We start from the raw sequence: 19245 nt of genomic DNA, 5'->3' as shown, positions 1-19245 counted from the left end.
TTATAATACATGAGTGATACTCAGTTCCTTTTTTTTTTATTTGCAAGCTTGATACAACAATAATAAACAATAGCAAACAGTTCTATGGTACAGTGGTCTTTCTGTCAAGGCCATAATTGGAAGCTCATATCAGTTTGACAACCAGGGTTGTGGTAACCTAGGGTTGCCACCTTTTCGCCCGGTGCAATCACGGCAGGGGGCAGGGCCATGCTGTGGTGGAGGGTGGGCCATTAAACTCAGGCTCAGTCTCAGACACAGACAGGGTTGCCAGGTTGGCGATTTTCCAGCCAAATTGGGCTATTAATTTAAAGCCTAGATGGGTTTTGAAAGTACAAACTAGCCAAGGTACGGATTTGGGCTACTTTTGGGGCCTTTGGCTGGTTTGTACTTTGGAAACCAGCCAAACCACCTTTTCTGGAAAAGAACACCGGCCTTCCTATATATTTTTCTTTTTTCCCTTTTAATAACATTAGGATCAACCATCATTTTTACTGGCCATGTGGCAACTCTACTCTTGGCTGGTTTTGAAAATTAGACCTGACAAGAGGTAAATCCCTAAAGAAACCCAGAATTGAGTAAAAGGAGGGAGAAAGGATCATTAGTGGTAATACATTATATGAGTCACAACAGGCTTCTGTACTGACAATGTAAAGTGGGTTCTCAGACTGCAGCTGTGACCCTGCTAAACCGTAAAGCAAGGTCGTACTAATGACAGTCAGGGAAGAGAGACAGGAGCAGCCAGAAATGTATCCCCCAGACTGGAGTCTCCCCTGACTTTGTCTGAAGGAAAGGCTTTGGTTTAGTTGCACACACTCAATATAATGCCAGTGCGCAGAATACACAGGGATCATGGGAACCTTCCTCATGCGCGGAACTGTTTATGTCGTATCCAGTTTCCCAGGGACGCGTTTAGAGGAAACACACCTGCAGCGAGACATTCTGGGAATAGTAGTTTTCCCTTTCCCCCATTGGTTAATGGCCGGAAGAGGGCGGAGCTTAGAGCCCCGGTCAGGCCGCAGCTGGAAGCGGCTTGTCACCGGGCAGAGTGCAGAAGCTGAGACGGAGCAGGAGGGCCGCGCACCCCCTTCCTTAGGCCCTGGAGGGGGGCTTGAAGGTACAGGAGTGCCGCAGGGGAGGGGGAGCGGCCTGTCATTTTTATATCCGCGGGGCCCTAGGATTTCTGTGTATAATTATATTATATTCTGCTGTATGATGTAAATACTGGGCCACTAATGCTCCTCTATGAGCTTGGGCTTCACACATTATACTGTATATTCCTGTGTGTCTGGATATTCATATTTATATAATACACACAGGGGACACATCTGTTTATATATATTTATATACTGCACTGAATATTTACAGTGTGTCCAGGCAGAAGATCCTGTGTGTCTGTATACAATAAATATATACATAAATACACACACACATCTATATATATATATATATATATATATATACAACACTGTGTGTCTGTATACATACATATACATATATTTTATTATTAACATGTATTTATATAGCACCAGCATATTTTGCAGCGGTGTAAAGCAAATGTGATTATACAATTAAATCACATGAATTATATACATAGAACATGGAGTTACATACATCACAACCAATACTGGAACAAAAGGCGAGGAAGGCCCTGTGCAAAAGAGCTTACAATCTAAAGGGAAGGGAATAAGACACAAGGTGTGGGCAGGATCAAATTAAGTGAGTGAGAGATGTAGTACTGTATGTGGTGTTGTGTTTGTTAGTTAAGCAGAGTGAGGGTAGGCTTCTCGAAAGAAGTACGTTTTAAGAGATCTTTTCAAAGCAGGAAGGTTGGGAGAAAGTCAGACAGACCATGGGAGAGAGTTCCAGAGGAGGGGAGCAGCCCTTGCAAAGTCTTGAATGTGAGCATGTGAGGAGGTAATGAGAGAAGAGTTGAGGAGCAGGTCAGTAGAGGAGCATAGTAAGTGGTATACATAAATACAGATGGGACACACACACACACACACACACACACACACACACACACACACACACACACACACACACACCACACAACACACACACACACACACACACAACACACACACACACACACACACACACACACACACACACACACACACACACACACACACACACACACACACACACACACACTTGTTTGTTTTTGCTCCTGACGAAGATCCCTGTGGGGGATCGAAACGTTGAGGCTTAATAATAAAACATTTTTTGTTTTTTCACTAAAACCCTGTGAGTGCCGCAATCCTTTTTCACTGCTTATTTCCCATGCTGGCACCCAGGTATTAATTTTGTCTACGGAGTGCACCATTCCTTTGGTTATAAATATATATATATACACATATATCATTGGTCACAAACCGCACTCCAAGGAATTCATATGCGAAAAATATTTATTTCAACGTTTCGCGCCTCTACTGGAGCCGTCTTCAGGAAGTCTTCTTGAAGACGGCTCGAATAGAGGAGCTGAAATAAATATTTTTCTTTTTTTCGCATATGAAGTCCTTGGAGTGCGGTTTGTGACCAACGATATTGCAAAACATTAAACCTGCACCTAGGCATTGGCTGTTTTTGTTTTGAGTGCACTCACATTGGAGTGTTTAAAAAAAAAAAAAAAAAAAAATATATATATATATATATATATATATTATATATATGCATATATATATATATATATATATAATATATATATATATTGTAGTGCATATTTACAGAGAGCCCAGGCAGAAGATCCTGTATAGGCTGCAATAAGGGAGAGACTACGGACCAATGAGTGTTTCCATACATGGAACATGAGCTGACACTTATTTTAACCCTTCAGGGGCAGAGGAGCCATGGAGCACATGACTATGGGAGCTGAGGGTATAAAGGTGGAGGCTGCAGACATTACCCTGGATCAGGTGACAGCCGCCATACAATTGCAGGAGCAGCTGAAGGTGGAGCCGCACATAGATGGGGCAGTTCTGGCTGGTACAATGGACTGTTTAGTCGACTACAATTTAGGGACCCAACTAACAGTGGAACAAGAGATCCAGATTGGGGACGGTCCTTCTCCCTGCCTCCAGTATGACATGAACTGCCTGACTAAAAAGCCCCCCAAGCCTCGGCAGAGGAAGCCCTCAGGGGAGGGACCGTTTAGTTGTGGGCAGTGCAGTAAAAGCTTTGGGCGTAGCATGGACTTGGCCAGACACCAAAAGGCTCACAAGGGTGAGAGGAGCTTCCTGTGTAACATTTGTGGGAAGAACTTCCGTCGGCACACGTCCCTTCTGATCCACGCACGGATCCACACTGGGGAGAGACCCTATCAGTGCACTGTGTGTGGCAAGAGCTTTGTACAGCGCCAGCACCTCACCACCCACCTGAGAACTCACACCGGGGAGAAACCCTTCCAGTGCATCGAGTGTGGCAAAGGCTTCCGCTGGAGATCAGAGCTCCTGAAACATCAGAAGAACCACACAGACAAGGTAACCCCACTGAGTGCCTGCACCTTATCTCTCCCTGTGTTATCACCTCGCCCTTTGCCCTTTACAGGAGACTTGGTTGGTTCCCTGGTGGGGGGATAATAGCTGTTACCACCATAGAATGGTGCCTGTTTTTTGTCAAAATCTCACATACACATAGTTACATAGTAAGTTAGGTTGAAAAATGACACACGTCCATCAAGTTCAACCTTAAGTCTATATATAACCTGCCTAACTGCCAGTTGATCCAGAGGAAGGCAACAAACCCATATGAAGCCTCTCCAATTTGCCTCAGAGGGGAAAATGCCTTCCCAAGATACAATGAGACCAGTCCCTGGATCAACTTGTACTATGAGCTATCTCCCATATCCCTGTATTCCCTCACTTGCTAAACACCATCCAAGCCCTTCTTATACCTATCTAATGTATCAGCCTAACAACTGACACTGGGCAGCTGTTTAACATAGGGAAGGTAGGGGTTTTAAGGGGGGGGGGCAGCTTGTTAAGCTATTGCTTAAAGGGGAACTATCGTGAAAATTAAAATGTAATATTTGCTTCAGCAAAGTAAGAAACTTTCTAAATACAATCAATTAAATATTCTGCAGTGTTTCTGAAATAATCAAGTTTATCTTCACTATCCCTCTCTCATCATCTGTTTCTCTTCATTGTGTCTTCATGCAGCAGTTGGGTGTCAGATGAATGATCCAATATATCTTATAGGGGGGCTTCCTTTCCTAGCAGATGTATTAGAGCTCACTCAAATAACTGATTCCAGTACAAATAAAATCTAACAAAATAACTGCCTTTTGCACAAATCCTGCAAGTAGAGAGACGTCATGTCTGGTGAGTTTAATAGAGTGAGCTCTAATACATCTTCTAGGCAAAAGAAGCCCCCCTATAAGATATATTGGATCTAACTGTCAATGAATATCTGACACCCAACTGCTGCATGAAGACAGAATGAAGAGAAACAGATGCTGAGAGAGGGTTAGTGAAGATAAACTTGATTATTTCAGAAACAATAAATCATTGGAAAAGAGGAGAGCACTTCAAACGCAGATTAACTGTTTGTGGTTGGTGTTTATTTTAAACTACTATACACGACATGTTTCGGGCTCTTAGTGCCCTTTCTCAAGTGCAACAAACACAGATACACAGTAGCATTTTGTACACACCCATTCCACCCCATACTTAATGTCCAATCAGGGATGTTATGTAAATTGTAACTTGTAACAATGTCCAGCTTTTGTGTCCACATGTGATTAAAGTGAAATCAATAAAAAACTCGGTGTCCTTTAAGTCTTTAGATACTAAGTGTACAAAATGTCCATTGGAAACACTGTATCCTAATGTGCAGGAAATCAATAACCTGTTAAAAACAAACAAAAAAGAACGAAACAACCTCTTGGAACCTAGTGGTACTACCTATTAAAGGTCTACCATATGTTAATACACTAACACAACTGTTACTTGTAGAGGGAAAAAAAGGCAAAAACATTCAAAATTAATTCAAAGAGATTCGTTTTGCAGTTATTGTAGCAATAAATTTTCATAAATTGTATTTTCAAACTATTTTCATTATTCAAGGTCTGCAAAGTAATGAATAAATTATTAATATCACAAGTAAGGTTTCAAACTCCGAGAATCATTTTAGCCATCAGGGAAAAGTGTGTCAAGTTTCTCGATCCATTTACCTTCTTTTTGTAAAAGTCTTTTGATTCTATTATCACGTCGCCTATCAACGGCTGCTTCATCAAGAACGCACCAGCGTTCAGAAACAACGCAGAATATTTAATTGATTGTATTTAGAAAGTTTCTTATTTCAGTATGATGAAGCTTATAATGAATGTCTAGTGACTTGGATTACAGGGATCTAGACATTGTCCAATAAGGCCATGACAAGTAACTGGAAGTGAAAATCACTGTTTGTCAATCATGTGTCATACGGTAGCTCCCTATACTCTAGACATTGTCTCCTCTTGCTGCACCTCCCTATACTCAGGAATGGTGGGTTCTCACTTTGTGACTTTGCAGGCCTCGGCGGCATTTGATGATCTGGCTTCCTCTTTCTCCAAAGAAGAATGGATGGAGCTGGAGGAATGGCAGAAAGAGCTGTACAGGAACGTCATGAAGGAGACCTCAGAGACATTAATATCACTCGGTGAGGAGGGTTATTATTTTTTACAATTTTATCATTTGCCTTCAAAAAGTCACACCAAGGGACTTAGGAGACATAGCGGATAAATCTTTACCATTGAAAAAATGCTATTTCCTCCTGGTTTCCAAACTGTGGTTTTGCTCTCCGTTACTGAGACACTGATTGATCCATTGAGTAGACTTTTAAACATAGCCACTTGTTCCTGTGTTGGGGGAGATAGGGCTGCTAGAATTATGCTTTTCTGTAGTTTAAAGGAATTAAAAGAACACCTGGGTAAATTAGGCTTTGCAAAATAAAAAATGTAATGTATAAAGGCTGGAGTGACTGGATGTTTAACATAATAGCCAGAACACTACTTCCTGCTTTTCAGCTCTCTTGTTTCAGGCAGTAACCAATCACTGACTTGAGGGAGGGCCATATGGGTTATTGCTGTTGCTTTTGAATCGGAGCTGAATGCTGAGGATTAATTGCAAACTCACTTAACAGTTATGTCCCATGTGGCCCCCCCTTTTAGTCACTGACTAACTCAGAGTTAGAGAGCTGAAAAGCAGGAAATAGTGTTCTGTTCTGTTATTTTACACATCCAGTCACTCCAGCCTTAACATTTTTTGCCTAACTATATTGAAAATATTTTTTTATTTTGCACATCTATTTACCCAGTTTTTATATTTATACTGAACAATTCCTTTAAGGAATGTGTATAAGAAACGGATCCGCACACACGCTGATTAATGCAGTCGGGGAATATCCCCTTTTATTCAGCCAACAAACATCATCAACATGATGTTTGGTTGCTGAATAAAAGGGGATATTCCCCGACTGCATTAATCAGCGTGTGTGCGGATCCGTTTCTTATACACGTTGGTTGCTAAGGGACCCGGCCGAGTCAACGGAAGGAACGCACCACCAATTGCAGGATTGGTGAACTACAGGTGTGCGGTAGGAGAATTACATTGCAATTCCTTTAAGGGGCATCAATAGCAATTTTATAAATTCATTGCTATGTGTTCCAGGGGAAGGCCTGGTGGAGAAAGCCATTGTAGAACCAGCTGCCAGCCTAGCGATTGACTGCACCAGTAACCTGCCATTTTGCCCAGGAGCTGTAACTTGCACTGGTCAGTTGGACGGAGGAATCGGGCAGCTGAATCAGCCAATGGGCACAGCGGAGGGGAAGGACGTGGCTTTCACAGAGGGTTCAGATAAAATCCGAATCAAGTTCTTGGATGACGTCCCTAAGACAGACCGGGTCCACGCTTGTGCAGAGTGTGACAAAGTCTTTTACAACAAGCGGATGCTCAAGACCCATTTACGGGCTCACCTGGGGGACAGGTCCTATATTTGCAACGTGTGTGGAAAGTGCTTCCGCCGTCATACCTCCCTGCTTATCCACGAGCGCATCCACACAGGCGAGCGTCCCTACCAATGTCCACAGTGCGGGAAGAGCTTTGTTCAACGGCAGCACCTTAACACCCACCAGAAAACTCACACCGGGGAGAAGCCCTTTCACTGCACAGAATGTGGCAAAGGTTTTCGCTGGCGGTCTGAGCTGGCCAAGCACCAGAAGGTCCACGAAGAGGAGGTAAGTCCTTGTATATGTCATCTGAAGCATCAGGAAATATTTCCTACATCAGTTAATTCAGCCTTTTCTATTACACTCAGACCCATATTACTTAAAAACTTCTAATATCATGAAAAAAAAAAAAAAATCTAGTCAATTATAAAATTGCTCCAAAGGGCAATTACATTATGGTGTTTATATATGGGGCGGAGATAATGTCCCCTTTAATTTAACCTCATTGGTTAATTTTTCCCTGCCATTTCCCAGTTTTGGGCCAATCCATGAGTTAATCTCAGTTTGTTCCAGGCAATGATTGACAGTGTTATGTACTACTGCTGTGTATGAATGATAATGTCTATTTGTGTGGGACTCAGGTGACAGACAGCTCGGCCAAGGATGACAGGGGTGTTTCGAATATTGGCGAGAAAGATGGCGGTTCCATCAGCGCAGGTGAGGGGGCCAAGTCTCTCCTTTGTCATCTGATAAGTACATCTTGCCTGCGGACCACCTTCTGGCTGAGGATGGTGGGAATTTTAACCTGTAAGAAGATAAACATTGTTATCGTACAGGGTAACTAAATTCTAAAAAAGGAACTGATTTATCATTTACACCTTGTGATTGACACTAGGCATTGTATTAAAGGGAAATAGACTTAAAATGAAAAGGAGTCCCATTCTCAGGGCCGCGTGTTATACTGTATATTGCTTTTGTCTAGCAGAGCTTGTTGTAACAATTGGGATAGGGGCCCTTCTATATAGTCTCACCTTTCTTAAATGGATAGTTCACAGTTTTAGCAGTTGTCTGGTTTCTAGGCTCTAACTTATCATAGCAACCATGCAGTGGCTGGAAGATAAGTAGTAGAGGCCTGAAAGTACAAAAAAGTAACAATGTAGCCTCAACAAGGCAGTTGTTTTTTGGATAGTGGGGTCAGTGACTCCAATTTGAAAGTAGTAGCAGCTGAGAATCCCAACAAATCCACTGCCAGCCCTGCCATTGGTCATGTTTGCAGAGTTCAGTGGCATCATTAGCATTCTCAGGTGTCACACGGAAAATCCCTGCTGCAAAGGTTTCTCCACTAAGATGGCTAATTCCAACCCCTTTCCCCTCAAATATCTAATTGAGCCCTAATTCTCTAAAGGTGCAAGTTCATGGGTCTGTCAGTTTTGGGAGCATAGTCTCCTAAATAATGCAGCACACTCGGGCTCATTTATAAACACTGGGCAAATTTGCTCCTGGGCAGTAAGTAACCCATGGCCATCAATCAGTGTTTAACCTGCAGCTGGCTGAAAAAAGCTAATCACTGATTGGTTGCTATAGGTTACTGCCCAGGTGCAAATTTGCCCAGTGTTGATAACTGAGCCCCACTGATTTATAAGAAAGGAGGGCAGATTGCTTCAGTCGCTGCGTATCGGAGTTGGGCCAAATTGCAGTCATTATTTAACATGTTGCATGAGACCCTACTCCTATAGCCAGTGAATGGCAGATAAAGGCACTTGATTCCTCTGCTCCTTTTAAGGGCACAATTCCTTGCTCATGTCATACGGAGGATCCTATATACACAGTTAAGTTTGGGGGGAACCAGGTAAATGTTACAACAAGCTCTTTTATGCAAGAGGACAGTAGATTCCAACTCATGGCCCGTTCATTAGCTAAAAGTACCAGCCAGTGTCTATAAAATGTCTTTTCTTTTTGGTGGGGTGGCTATACAGTGTAACCATCCATTTGAGGAAGCAACCATGAAGGGCCAGGGGGGCAAATGACTCTTCAGAATGATTTAAAGTCTTACCTAGGAGACTAGTGGGTAGCCATTTGGTATTGCTGTGATACAATGTAACACCCATAATAACAGCACTAAGGCTATAAATTTAGGACTCTTGCATAAAAAAAAAACATTTTTTTAAAATTACCTTTTATAGAACCTGGCTTGGAATACAAGTATCTAAATAGATTTGGCCTCTTTTTCATTTCCAGGTTAGTTCCCCTTTAATACTCTTAAACTGCACAGCCTGCATCACTGAAATGCCAGCAACAGTATTTGGGTAAGTGACCGGAACAACATGAAGTACTCGCCCGCTGAAATGCTGTTCATGTCCCTTCTGTAGGGCAGCAGTGCATTGCAAGTGTCAGACATCCCGTCAGCTTCCCTAAATGCTCTAGTATGTGTGTGCAGCACAGTATTCCTTCCCCAGTAAATAGGGACTATGGTGGCCAGAGGGAGCCATTACGAAGAAGATAATGTACTTTCCCCCAAACCATTCTTTTTATTGTTTTGATTGGTGGATAGGGCTGCGCTGCACTGAGTTGGTTTCGCAGGGGTCCCTACCATCTCCTTTATCTGACAGACGTAACGAGGGACATTGTTATACTTTTAATGATTTGCATTCTCTCTCTCTGTAGGAAGTGCACATTCAGAACCTCAGGCCGGAGATTCCCAGAATAAAGAAGGCGGCTCCAAGAAACCAGCTGGTGCTATTGCACATCCCCGCAATCAAAAATCTGACAAAGCACACGCGTGTGCCGAGTGTGGGAAGATCTTCTACAATAAGCGGACGTTGAAGTCACACTTGAGGTCTCATCTGGGGGAGAGGTCGTACATCTGCAACGTGTGCGGCAAGTGTTTCCGTAGACACACGGCTCTGCTCATACACGAGCGCATTCATACGGGCGAGCGGCCCTACAAGTGTGTGCAGTGTGGGAAGAGCTTTGTTCAACAGCAGCACCTCACCACCCATCAGAGGACTCACACCGGCATCAAACCCTTTCCCTGTGACGTCTGTGGGAACAGCTATCGCTGGAGGTCAGAATTGGCCAAACATCAGAAGATCCACGAGGAAGAGGTAAGAGCTCAGCCAACTGTACAGAGAATCTTCAGAGTAGATCTGGTTTAGAGAGATTTTACTCAAGCTTCACACACAGGTCCATGCAGGAAAAAGGGACATGGTGCGGCCACAGAGCAGTTGTTCCCAAACTCTGGAGCTGGCCCTGTTTAAAGATTGGAGCAGAGGGGGCTCAGCTTGAAGGACCGTTAGCATGAGAATTTAGAGACACCTGAAAGTATAGCTTGATGTCAGATGGGGGTGAGATTTGGGGTGAATATGTATTTATTATGCTAGATAATCTTGGAGCTACGGCTCAGTGTATCTGTACTCATTTTATGAGCTAAGGGGGAGCCCTGGACGAAGTTTGGATCTTTACTTGAGGCTTGAACTGACACATTTTGCAACCTTTGCTGTAGAGGGAAAAGAAAGATGTGACCATAGAGGGAAGTGTGAGAGGTGTGGGCAGAAGAGGAGACAGAGGTGTTGGAAGAAGAAGGGACAGAGGTGTGTGGGCAGAAGAAGGGACACAGGTGTGGGCAGTAGAGGGGACAGAGGTGTGTGGGCAGAAGAGGGGACAGTAGCTTGTGAGCAACATGTTACTCTCCAACCCCTTGGATGTTGCTCTCAGGATCCTCAAAGCAGCTGCTTAAAGCTTGAACGCAAGTTTTAATTGCATAAAAACTAAGTATATTGCCAAGTAGAGGCTCCTGTAGGCTGCCAGTCCACATAGCGGCAACCAAATAGCCAATTACAGCCCTTATTTGGCACCCTAAGGGACTTTTTCATGCTTGTGTTGCTCCCCAACTCTTTTTACATTTGAATGTGGCTCACAGGTAAAAAAAAGTTGGGGACCCCAGTTGTAGACATAGGCCCTATACAACTGGGTCCAACTATAGTGACTGTGAGCTTTATGGGAGTTATTAGGGGAATAGCAACCATGGGAGTTCATTAGAGACACTGAGTGGTGGGAGTATTTAGGAGCAGTGGAAAGTAGTGATCAGTGAATCTGTTAGGGCTCGTCACTAATTATACAGCAGAAAATGAGGTTTGTTCTGTAATATAAGCTGATGCTACAGGTTTGCTGATTATTCAATTCTGATGCTAATTGCACTGGTTTCTGTGCTGCCATGTAGTAATTATCTGTATTAATTACTAATCAGCCTTATATTGTGACATTTCTATTCTATGTGTACTGTATATTGTGAGTGGCTCCCTAAGCTCAGTAAGTGACAGCAGCACAGAGCATGTGCAGTGAATCAGCAGAAAAGAAGATGGGGAGCTACTGGGGCATCTTTAGAGACACAGATCTTTACTGCTAAAGGATTGTGGTTGCCTTGGGCTGGTACAGAAACCTAAAATATAATGTACAACTTTCTAGCTACTACTTCAGTTAGGCTTTAGTTCACCTTTAAACCTTGACTCATCATTTTTCTGTTTTGTAGAAGTCTGGAAATGGCTCTGAGGACGGGCAGAAAGGTGAGCTCTCGGTTGATTGGCATGTTGTGGAAAAGGCACACGGATGCCAGGGTAACAGTATCAGATCTAGAGAACAATCTCCATGTTCTTCCTTCCAGTCCAGTGACTGGAGCATTAACCCCGTTCTTGTCTGTTACAGAGACCTCCGTTAGGAAGAGGTGTCTCAGGCGAGTGGAGAGAGGCACTTTGGAAAGGGGCAAAGCGCTGGGGAAGCGGGCGAGACTGCTCTTGAGGCAGAGAGCTCAGAAGGCAGAACGGACTCACTCCTGCCCCGAGTGTGGAAAGAACTTTATCAACAAGCGGACTCTGCGCACCCACCAGCGCGTTCATACGGACGAACGATCCTACATCTGTAACGTGTGTGGGAAGAGCTTTCGGAGACACACCTCTCTGCTCATCCACGAGCGCATCCACACCGGGGAGAGACCCTACCAGTGCGCCCAATGTGGGAAGAGCTTTGTACAGCGCCAGCACCTCACCACCCACCTGAAGACTCACACCGGGGAGAAACCCTTCCACTGTGCCCAATGTGGGAAAGGCTTCCGCTGGAGATCCGAGCTGGCAAAGCATCAGAAGGTGCATGAGGATGAGGTATTCCTTGTTTAATTACTTGAAAAGGTACTGGAAGTAGCAAAGCAAAACATGACCTCATTTAGCCTGGGGCCCATGAAATGCCGGGAGTTTTTGTAGCGACTGTTTCCTATTAACTAGTCAGTGATTAATACATGTGAATTATTTATCTGTTCTTATTACAGAGTCTTCTGATTGGGGTGAATTCATGTAAGACAAAGACTTCCCTTGGTAAGTTTATCTGCCCTTGCTTAGTCTTCATGTAGAGTGCATCTCAAATATCCTAAGCAAATATATTTATTTAGTGCCCTAATATAACATATTAGAGTCATGGAACCGTCACAGACCTGCTATATGCCCACCCCTCCCCCACTACCCAACCTTTCTGCCCTACATCCACCCCTATCCCAGGATCTGAAAAATCCAGAACTGATGTCTCCATTGCCAGGAAATGATGTCACTCCTTATACAATAAAAGTACAGCTGTATGATTCTACTGGTGCAGGAAAGTAAAAATACTTGTGTAAGACTCCAGCTCCAGCCAATGAGAAGCCTTAAAGGGGAACTCCACACAAACATAACTTAAGCTCTTTGAAAAGTAAACATAATTTCAAGCAACTTTGCAATACGCATCAATTAAAAAATATGCAGACTTTTCAGGATTTTTAATGGCTTGGAACAGTTCTCTAAGCCTAGCCCCTGCTCTCCTGCTGATCTGTCTGACTACTTTGCTGAGCTGGCTGACTACTGTTACTTTGTATCAACAGCCATCTGTCCTCAGCCTGTATCCTCCAAACCCCACAATTCCCTGCACATGTGATTTCAATAAGGAAAGGAGCATCCCAGTGCAATGCATTGTGGGTTATGTAGTTCCTGCATGCTGTCTGTAAGCTGTGGAGAAGTTGTTACAATTTGTAACATCAGTGTTTAGTCCCTCCTTCCCTGCCAGGATTTCAAATGATGCAGAAAGAGAAGAACTGTTAATTTCAGCATAAAAAATGGCATTAATTCATACTTTCTGAAGAAACCGGTGACTGTGATGGGAATATTAGGGATGTCTGTGTTATGTGGGCCTCTATCAAATTTTGGTTTGGAAGCCGGAGTTCCCCTATAAGAAAAGTCAGGTGAATGCAGCATGAGATAGAGGTGGCTAAGATGTAAGTGAGTCTGCTGGATAGGATTTGCAGGAAGGATCGCTAGGAATCACTACTTACCCAATGCACTGGGGTCTCTAGAAAGCAGACTCTACTCATGTGATAAACTTGCCCTGTAACTTATCCTTATTTTACACTTTTCAGAGAATGACTGGAAGAGCGTGAATGGGACGCAGGCAGAGCTGGAGCAGAGTGGTGATGTTGGGAGAGCAGGAAAGTCACAGCAACCACCTCAGGAGCGTCCGTTTCAGTGCAGTCAGTGTGAGAAGACCTACCTGCGCAGCTCCGACCTACTGAAACATCAGAGGAGTCATTTAGGACCATTAGGGGAGCGTCCGTATGTATGTAACCAGTGTGGGAAGTGCTTCCGTCGTAACACCTCCCTCCTGATCCACGAGCGAATCCACACGGGGGAGAGACCCTACCAGTGCGCCCAATGTGGGAAGAGCTTCATCCAGAGACAGCACCTCAGCACCCACCTGAAGACTCACACGGGGGAGAAGCCGTATCCCTGCAATGTGTGTGGCAAGAGCTACCGCTGGAGATCTGAGCTGGTGAAACACCAGAGGGTGCACGGCACAGAGGTGATTTTATATTGTTATATTGTATATATATATATATTATAATATAATATATTATTATATAATATATATATTATATTATTATATATATATATATATATATATATATATATATATATATATATAATCTATGGGCGTTTGTAGGGAGACCAATAGAATCTCGGTGATGTCTCTGTATTTCAGGCTACGGTCACATTTGATGACATGTCTGTGTGTTTTCCGGAGGAATGGAAGGATCTGGAGGAATGGCAGAAAGAACTCTACAAGAATATGATGAAGGAGAACTCGGATTCACTGATATCTCTGGGTAAGGGAGGGGCATGCAGCACACAATCTATAGGGGTAGGTTAGAGTCCTGCAGCGGGTCGGGTTACCGCTAAAACCTGCGGGTTGCAGGATGAAGTTTCAGGAGCAGGTATAGGCACGGGTCTCCAGGTTTGTGGGTCGCGGTCTTCTCAATAGCGAGTTTTACTCCCTTTTTTTCTGAACACACCTACTTCGAATTATGTCACTTCCTGTTTACAGTGACAGCACTTCCTGTTTTACTCCTTTTTTTCTGATTACGCCTATTTCTAATGATGTCACTAACGGTTTACAATGACAGCACTTCCTGTTTCTTGATGGTCAGCCGATCGGGTTGTGGATAAGGTACTTGCGGGTCCAAGCGGGTAAGTATGCGGGTCGCAGGTTCGGTTTAACAAACTGGTTACGTGCAGGACTCTAGTGTAAGTCCCCTTATATCAAAGGGATCATCTGACAGGACCATTGGCCTAATATTTGTGCAGGGAAATATGTACTCGGTGTATAGGAGGGGTGATTAACCTCTGGGTCTCTGATACCCTTTAATACTGTGCAGTCTCATCTAATGATAAACTAATCAGTCCTGTTTCCCTTCACCGGAAAATTTGCAAAACTATGAAAACAAATTCTACTGCAGGCAACTAATCTCCCCCTGCTGCCTTCCCATTGGCTAAAAAACGAGTCGCCGGCAGGATCGCTTCGCATTTCCGAAGTCGCCTAAAGTTGCCTCGCATTTTTTCTTATGGTGACTTATTTCTCCAAATGCATTAAAGTCAATGGGAGTTTTTTGTTATGGGCGTTTTTTCGCTGCAAATTTTCACCGTAGTTTCACGAAAAAATTTGCACATGGCGAAATTCTGAATTTTTCCCGTGAATCCATGGCTGGCGAATAAATTCGCTCATCACTAGTCTCATCCTAACATAGAGGATAAGTAAAGTAAATGACAGGGACTAGTTTTGGGTGACAGCTGATTCTGAGACTTAATGTGGGTCACATGGGTGCTGGTGTGTGAGAGAATAGATGGTCAGCTCACAAGTGCCAAGCCCTTCTCTCTGACTCACAGCGATGTTAACCTGCATGTGACTATTTACATGTTTTTTCACCCCAACAGGTGAGGTCTGGACCAATAAAAATGGGAAGGAGATGAACCCGGACAGACCCACTGACATGTTGGAATCCTCTGACTCTAAAGAGCACGTCTCATTGGGAGTTGAGGCCCTGAATGCGCTGGATCACATGGGAGCCCCGCAAGATGTCAGAGTTTTCAGCAGCACTCAGCTCCAGGGAGATGAACCCCAAACTTCAGCCGATGCCCTCAGAGGCCTCCACCAAAGCCTGGGATTCCTGGAGCAGCGTCGCCCCCCTCGGGAGAAGCTCTTCTCTTGCAGCGAGTGTGAGAAACGTTTCTCCCGCAGCTCCGACCTCCTCAAGCACCAGAGGAGCCACCAGGCCGGAGAAAAGCCAAATCTGTGCAACGAGTGCGGGAAAGTGTTCCGCCGACGGACTGCGCTCTTTATCCACAAGCGAATCCACACAGGCGAGCGGCCGTACAAGTGCAAGCAGTGCGGCAAGAGCTTCATCCAGCGCCAGCACCTCACTACCCATGTCAAGACTCACACTGGGGAGAGGCCGTACCCCTGTAACCTGTGCAGCAAAAGCTTCCGCTGGAGATCAGAGCTGCTCAAGCACCAGAGGGTCCACCCAGAAATCCCACCTGTGCAATAACCTGTGCAATATACACACGGATGAAGGCGGGACTTAGAGAAACCATTGCCCACTGGATGAATGGACTCTACACTAACTGGCAGCACCAACTGTCAGCATGAGTGGCAGTGAGGGTGGCAAAGCTGCTGTTTGCCCTCCATACATTGTGCCCCTCAGTGACTGATGCACTCTCTCCCTCCCCCCTCTTTCCCTCTCTCTCTCACACTCTCTCACACTCTCTCTCTCTCTCTCTCTCTCTCTCTCTCACACACACACTCACACACACACACTCACACTCACACACACTCTTTCCCACTCTTTCTCTCCCCCCCCTCTCTCACACTCTCCTTTTCTCTGCCTCTCTCTCCTTTTTTCTCTTTTTCTCTCCCCCCACCTCTCTCTCTCCCCCTCTCTCGGGCTGGTCAAGTATTTTCCAGTTAGAGGGGTGCAGCATGTGCCCCACTTCATACAGAGCTTTGCTCTGATTTTTAACCCCATACCCCACCAGACTCTTGTCTTTCCTAATTGGAACATATGGAGTAAATCTGGTGTTGGTTTTAATGAGACCAATTGCATAAAGGCCATGCAGCTCTGCTACTGCTTGTCTTGCCTCCATCTTGGAATCCATATCTGAGCTCACGGGAGTACAACTCCCAGCCAGACAGAGACATTTCGAGGCTGTGGGACATTGTCGCTCTTCTCTGTATGAGGAGGATCCAGTTACGGCTCTTCAGAGGCGGCACAATGATTTTAGAACCCCTCCCCCATTGGATTTTAAGGATTAATAATGTACTTGCAACTCCCTGTCTGATCAGTTCATTGTATTGAAATTGTGCCGAGGTTCCACTGCCTGTTCCTCTCATTTCAATTGGTTTTATTTATTAGATTCCCAGGTGCCCTTGGGGCTGGAGGATGCTGATTGGATGAAGATGTGCAGCCATTGATTGGTGGAGAGGAGAGGCTTCCCTGGCTGAATCCTGTCAATCATTGCTGTGTCCGCTTGCACTCGACTAAACCCCCACACAGCCCCAGGGGTTACTGTTCATGGGTCGTTTTTTATTGGGACAGTAACGTTTGTGTAATGTTTAAAGGGGAAGAGTCTTTTCCATAAAAGCAAACTCTAAACTGCTTTGGGTGTTTATTAAACCTGTTTCACCCACATCCATCGTTATTCCTCTTGTGCCACACTGAATTCCTGAGCCCCTTCCTCTACCTCTGCTGCGCTCAACTCATTCACTGACCAATTGCAGGAGTCGTTGCTTGTACCCCCCCCCATTATATACTTGTACATAGCGATCATATACCTCCCCCCCCCATATGCCATGTTCCTCGGGCTCTGTGCCTATAGGAAAGGATTCTATAGCCCAGAGTCTCCATTTATTGATCCGTGTCCCACAGCACTTTCCCTTCTTTACCTCTATTTTAATGTGACCAATCACAGATCAGGTAAAGTTTCACTTGAGATTGCGAGATCCCCGGTAATTGCACTGCAGTTCCACTAGATGGCGCAATAGGTTGGACTTTGTGCTTTTCACTTCAATCCTAAAACCTGAGATCCAGGAGGGAATAAGAGCAGCTTCGGAACTTTTTGGGCTCAGTGTAGAACCAGCACCTTCCCTTCTAATACTTATCACAGCTTTTATATAATAACTTGCCTTGTGTTGTGTATAAGGGACTGTTTAGTGTGAGCAGGATCTACAACTCCCAGCAGCCCTTGGCTGTCAATGGGTACTGGGTGTTTTTAACTTAATTTTAACAGAAGCTAAAGGTTGGAAAATACCCACAATGCACTATCTTGCCCTATTGAACCTGCCACCCACTGCTGATTGTGACTACAGCTGCTCCTCTGAGGGCCTGGGGGGTAGTCAGCCCTTTTGGGTCACTTAAGGAGAGCTTTGTATGTACTTCTCTGGGGGACACCATATTGTTCAATTTCTAGGACCCTGGTCATGATAGTTTCCCTTTAAATAACAGCCAGAGGCGTGTGCTGAATTCTGCTGCTGGTTTGGTGCCCGGGGCCCCGTGTTTGGGTCTGGTGTGTGTTGTAACTCCCTGTACCTTGGGACTTGCACTAAAATGATTAGTCTCGTTTATGGCCGCACTGTGCAACATCCACAGATTAACCCTCATATACAGTGGCCTCATTTCTCTCTGAGCAAGAGTACCCAGACCCTGGTCTCCCACTCATCTGCCCTCCAGATGCTATATTATTTCAACAGTCATAACCAGCAGTGCACAAAATATTAACTGCCTGACTGTAAGAAACAATAGCTATGACAGTTACACAGAACTATAAACCCAGTGAGAATGAGGAATGAATGGATATTGGGAAGTTGTATCAGGAGTCAGAGGCAGCAGTGCAGAGAAGAGAAAGGGACAGACAATGACAGTTACACAGAACTATAAACCCAGTGAGAATGAGGAATGAATGGATATTGGGAAGTTGTATCAGGAGTCAGAGGCAGCAGTGCAGAGAAGAGAAAGGGACAGACACAATGACAGTTACACAGAACTATAAACCCAGTGAGAATGAGGAATGAATGGATATTGGGAAGTTGTATCAGGAGTCAGAGGCAGCAGTGCAGAGAAAGGGACAGACACAATGACAGTTACACAGAACTATAAACCCAGTGAGAATGAGGAATGAATGGATATTGGGAAGTTGTATCAGGAGTCAGAGGCAGCAGTGCAGAGAAGAGAAAGGGACCCATTAAGGGTATAAGTGGATATTTTTACATCCCAGGTGTATGACTTTACATTTATCAACATTGAATCTCATTTGCCACTTAGCTGCCCAGATTGCCAGTTAGTCAAGATCCTGTTGCAAGTGCCAAATACTGGATGGAATTAATTGGGCTGATAGTTTTGTGTCATCTGCAAACACTGATACATTACTTACAACACCCTCCCCTAAGTCATTAATGAACAAGTTAAATAAAAGTGGACCCAATACTGAGCCCTGGGGGACCCCACTAAGAACCTTACTCCAAGTAGAGAATGTCCCATTAACAACCACCCTCTGTACCTGATCCTGTAGCCAGTTTCCTATCCATGTGCAAACGACTTCATTAAGCCCAACAGACCTTAGTTTAGAAAGCAGTCGTTTGTGGGGCACAGTATCAAACGCTTTGGCAAAATCCATATAGATCACATCTACTGCCCCCACTGTCCAGAATCTTACTTACCTCATCATAAAAAGCAATTCAATTTGTCTGACATGACCTATCCTTCATAAAGCCATGCTGATTGCTGCTCATAATGCCATTGACTAGGTCAAAAATTTTAATGTGATCCCTTAACAAGCCTTCAAATAATTTGCCCACCACAGATGTCAGATTTACTGGCCTATAATTGCCAGGCTGAGATCGTAATCCCTTTTTAAATATTGGAATAACATCAGCTTTTCTCCAATCCATAGGCACCATACCAGATGAAAGTGAATCTGAGA

The 19245-nt window shown here is 44.4% G+C and overlaps 1 protein-coding gene across 1 annotated transcript; it reads left to right on the top strand.

Annotated features, from left to right (window-relative positions):
* Nucleotides 1-957: 957 nt before the first annotated feature.
* LOC108708782 (zinc finger protein 569-like) lies at nt 958-16958 on the top strand. The gene is made up of 12 exons (XM_041582760.1): nt 958-1114; nt 2837-3479; nt 5511-5637; nt 6648-7213; nt 7567-7642; nt 9590-10029; nt 11454-11487; nt 11627-12078; nt 12243-12288; nt 13356-13795; nt 13976-14099; nt 15205-16958. The coding sequence occupies exons 2-12, from the start codon at nt 2850-2852 to the stop codon at nt 15816-15818; spliced, it is 3549 nt and encodes a 1182-aa protein (XP_041438694.1). The 5' UTR covers nt 958-1114; nt 2837-2849; the 3' UTR covers nt 15819-16958.
* Nucleotides 16959-19245: the final 2287 nt, after the last annotated feature.

The sequence above is a fragment of the Xenopus laevis genome, chromosome 2L, assembly GCF_017654675.1.
Source record: "Xenopus laevis strain J_2021 chromosome 2L, Xenopus_laevis_v10.1, whole genome shotgun sequence".
NCBI lineage: Eukaryota > Metazoa > Chordata > Amphibia > Anura > Pipidae > Xenopus > Xenopus laevis.
This window is presented reverse-complemented; position numbering and strand designations above follow the sequence as displayed.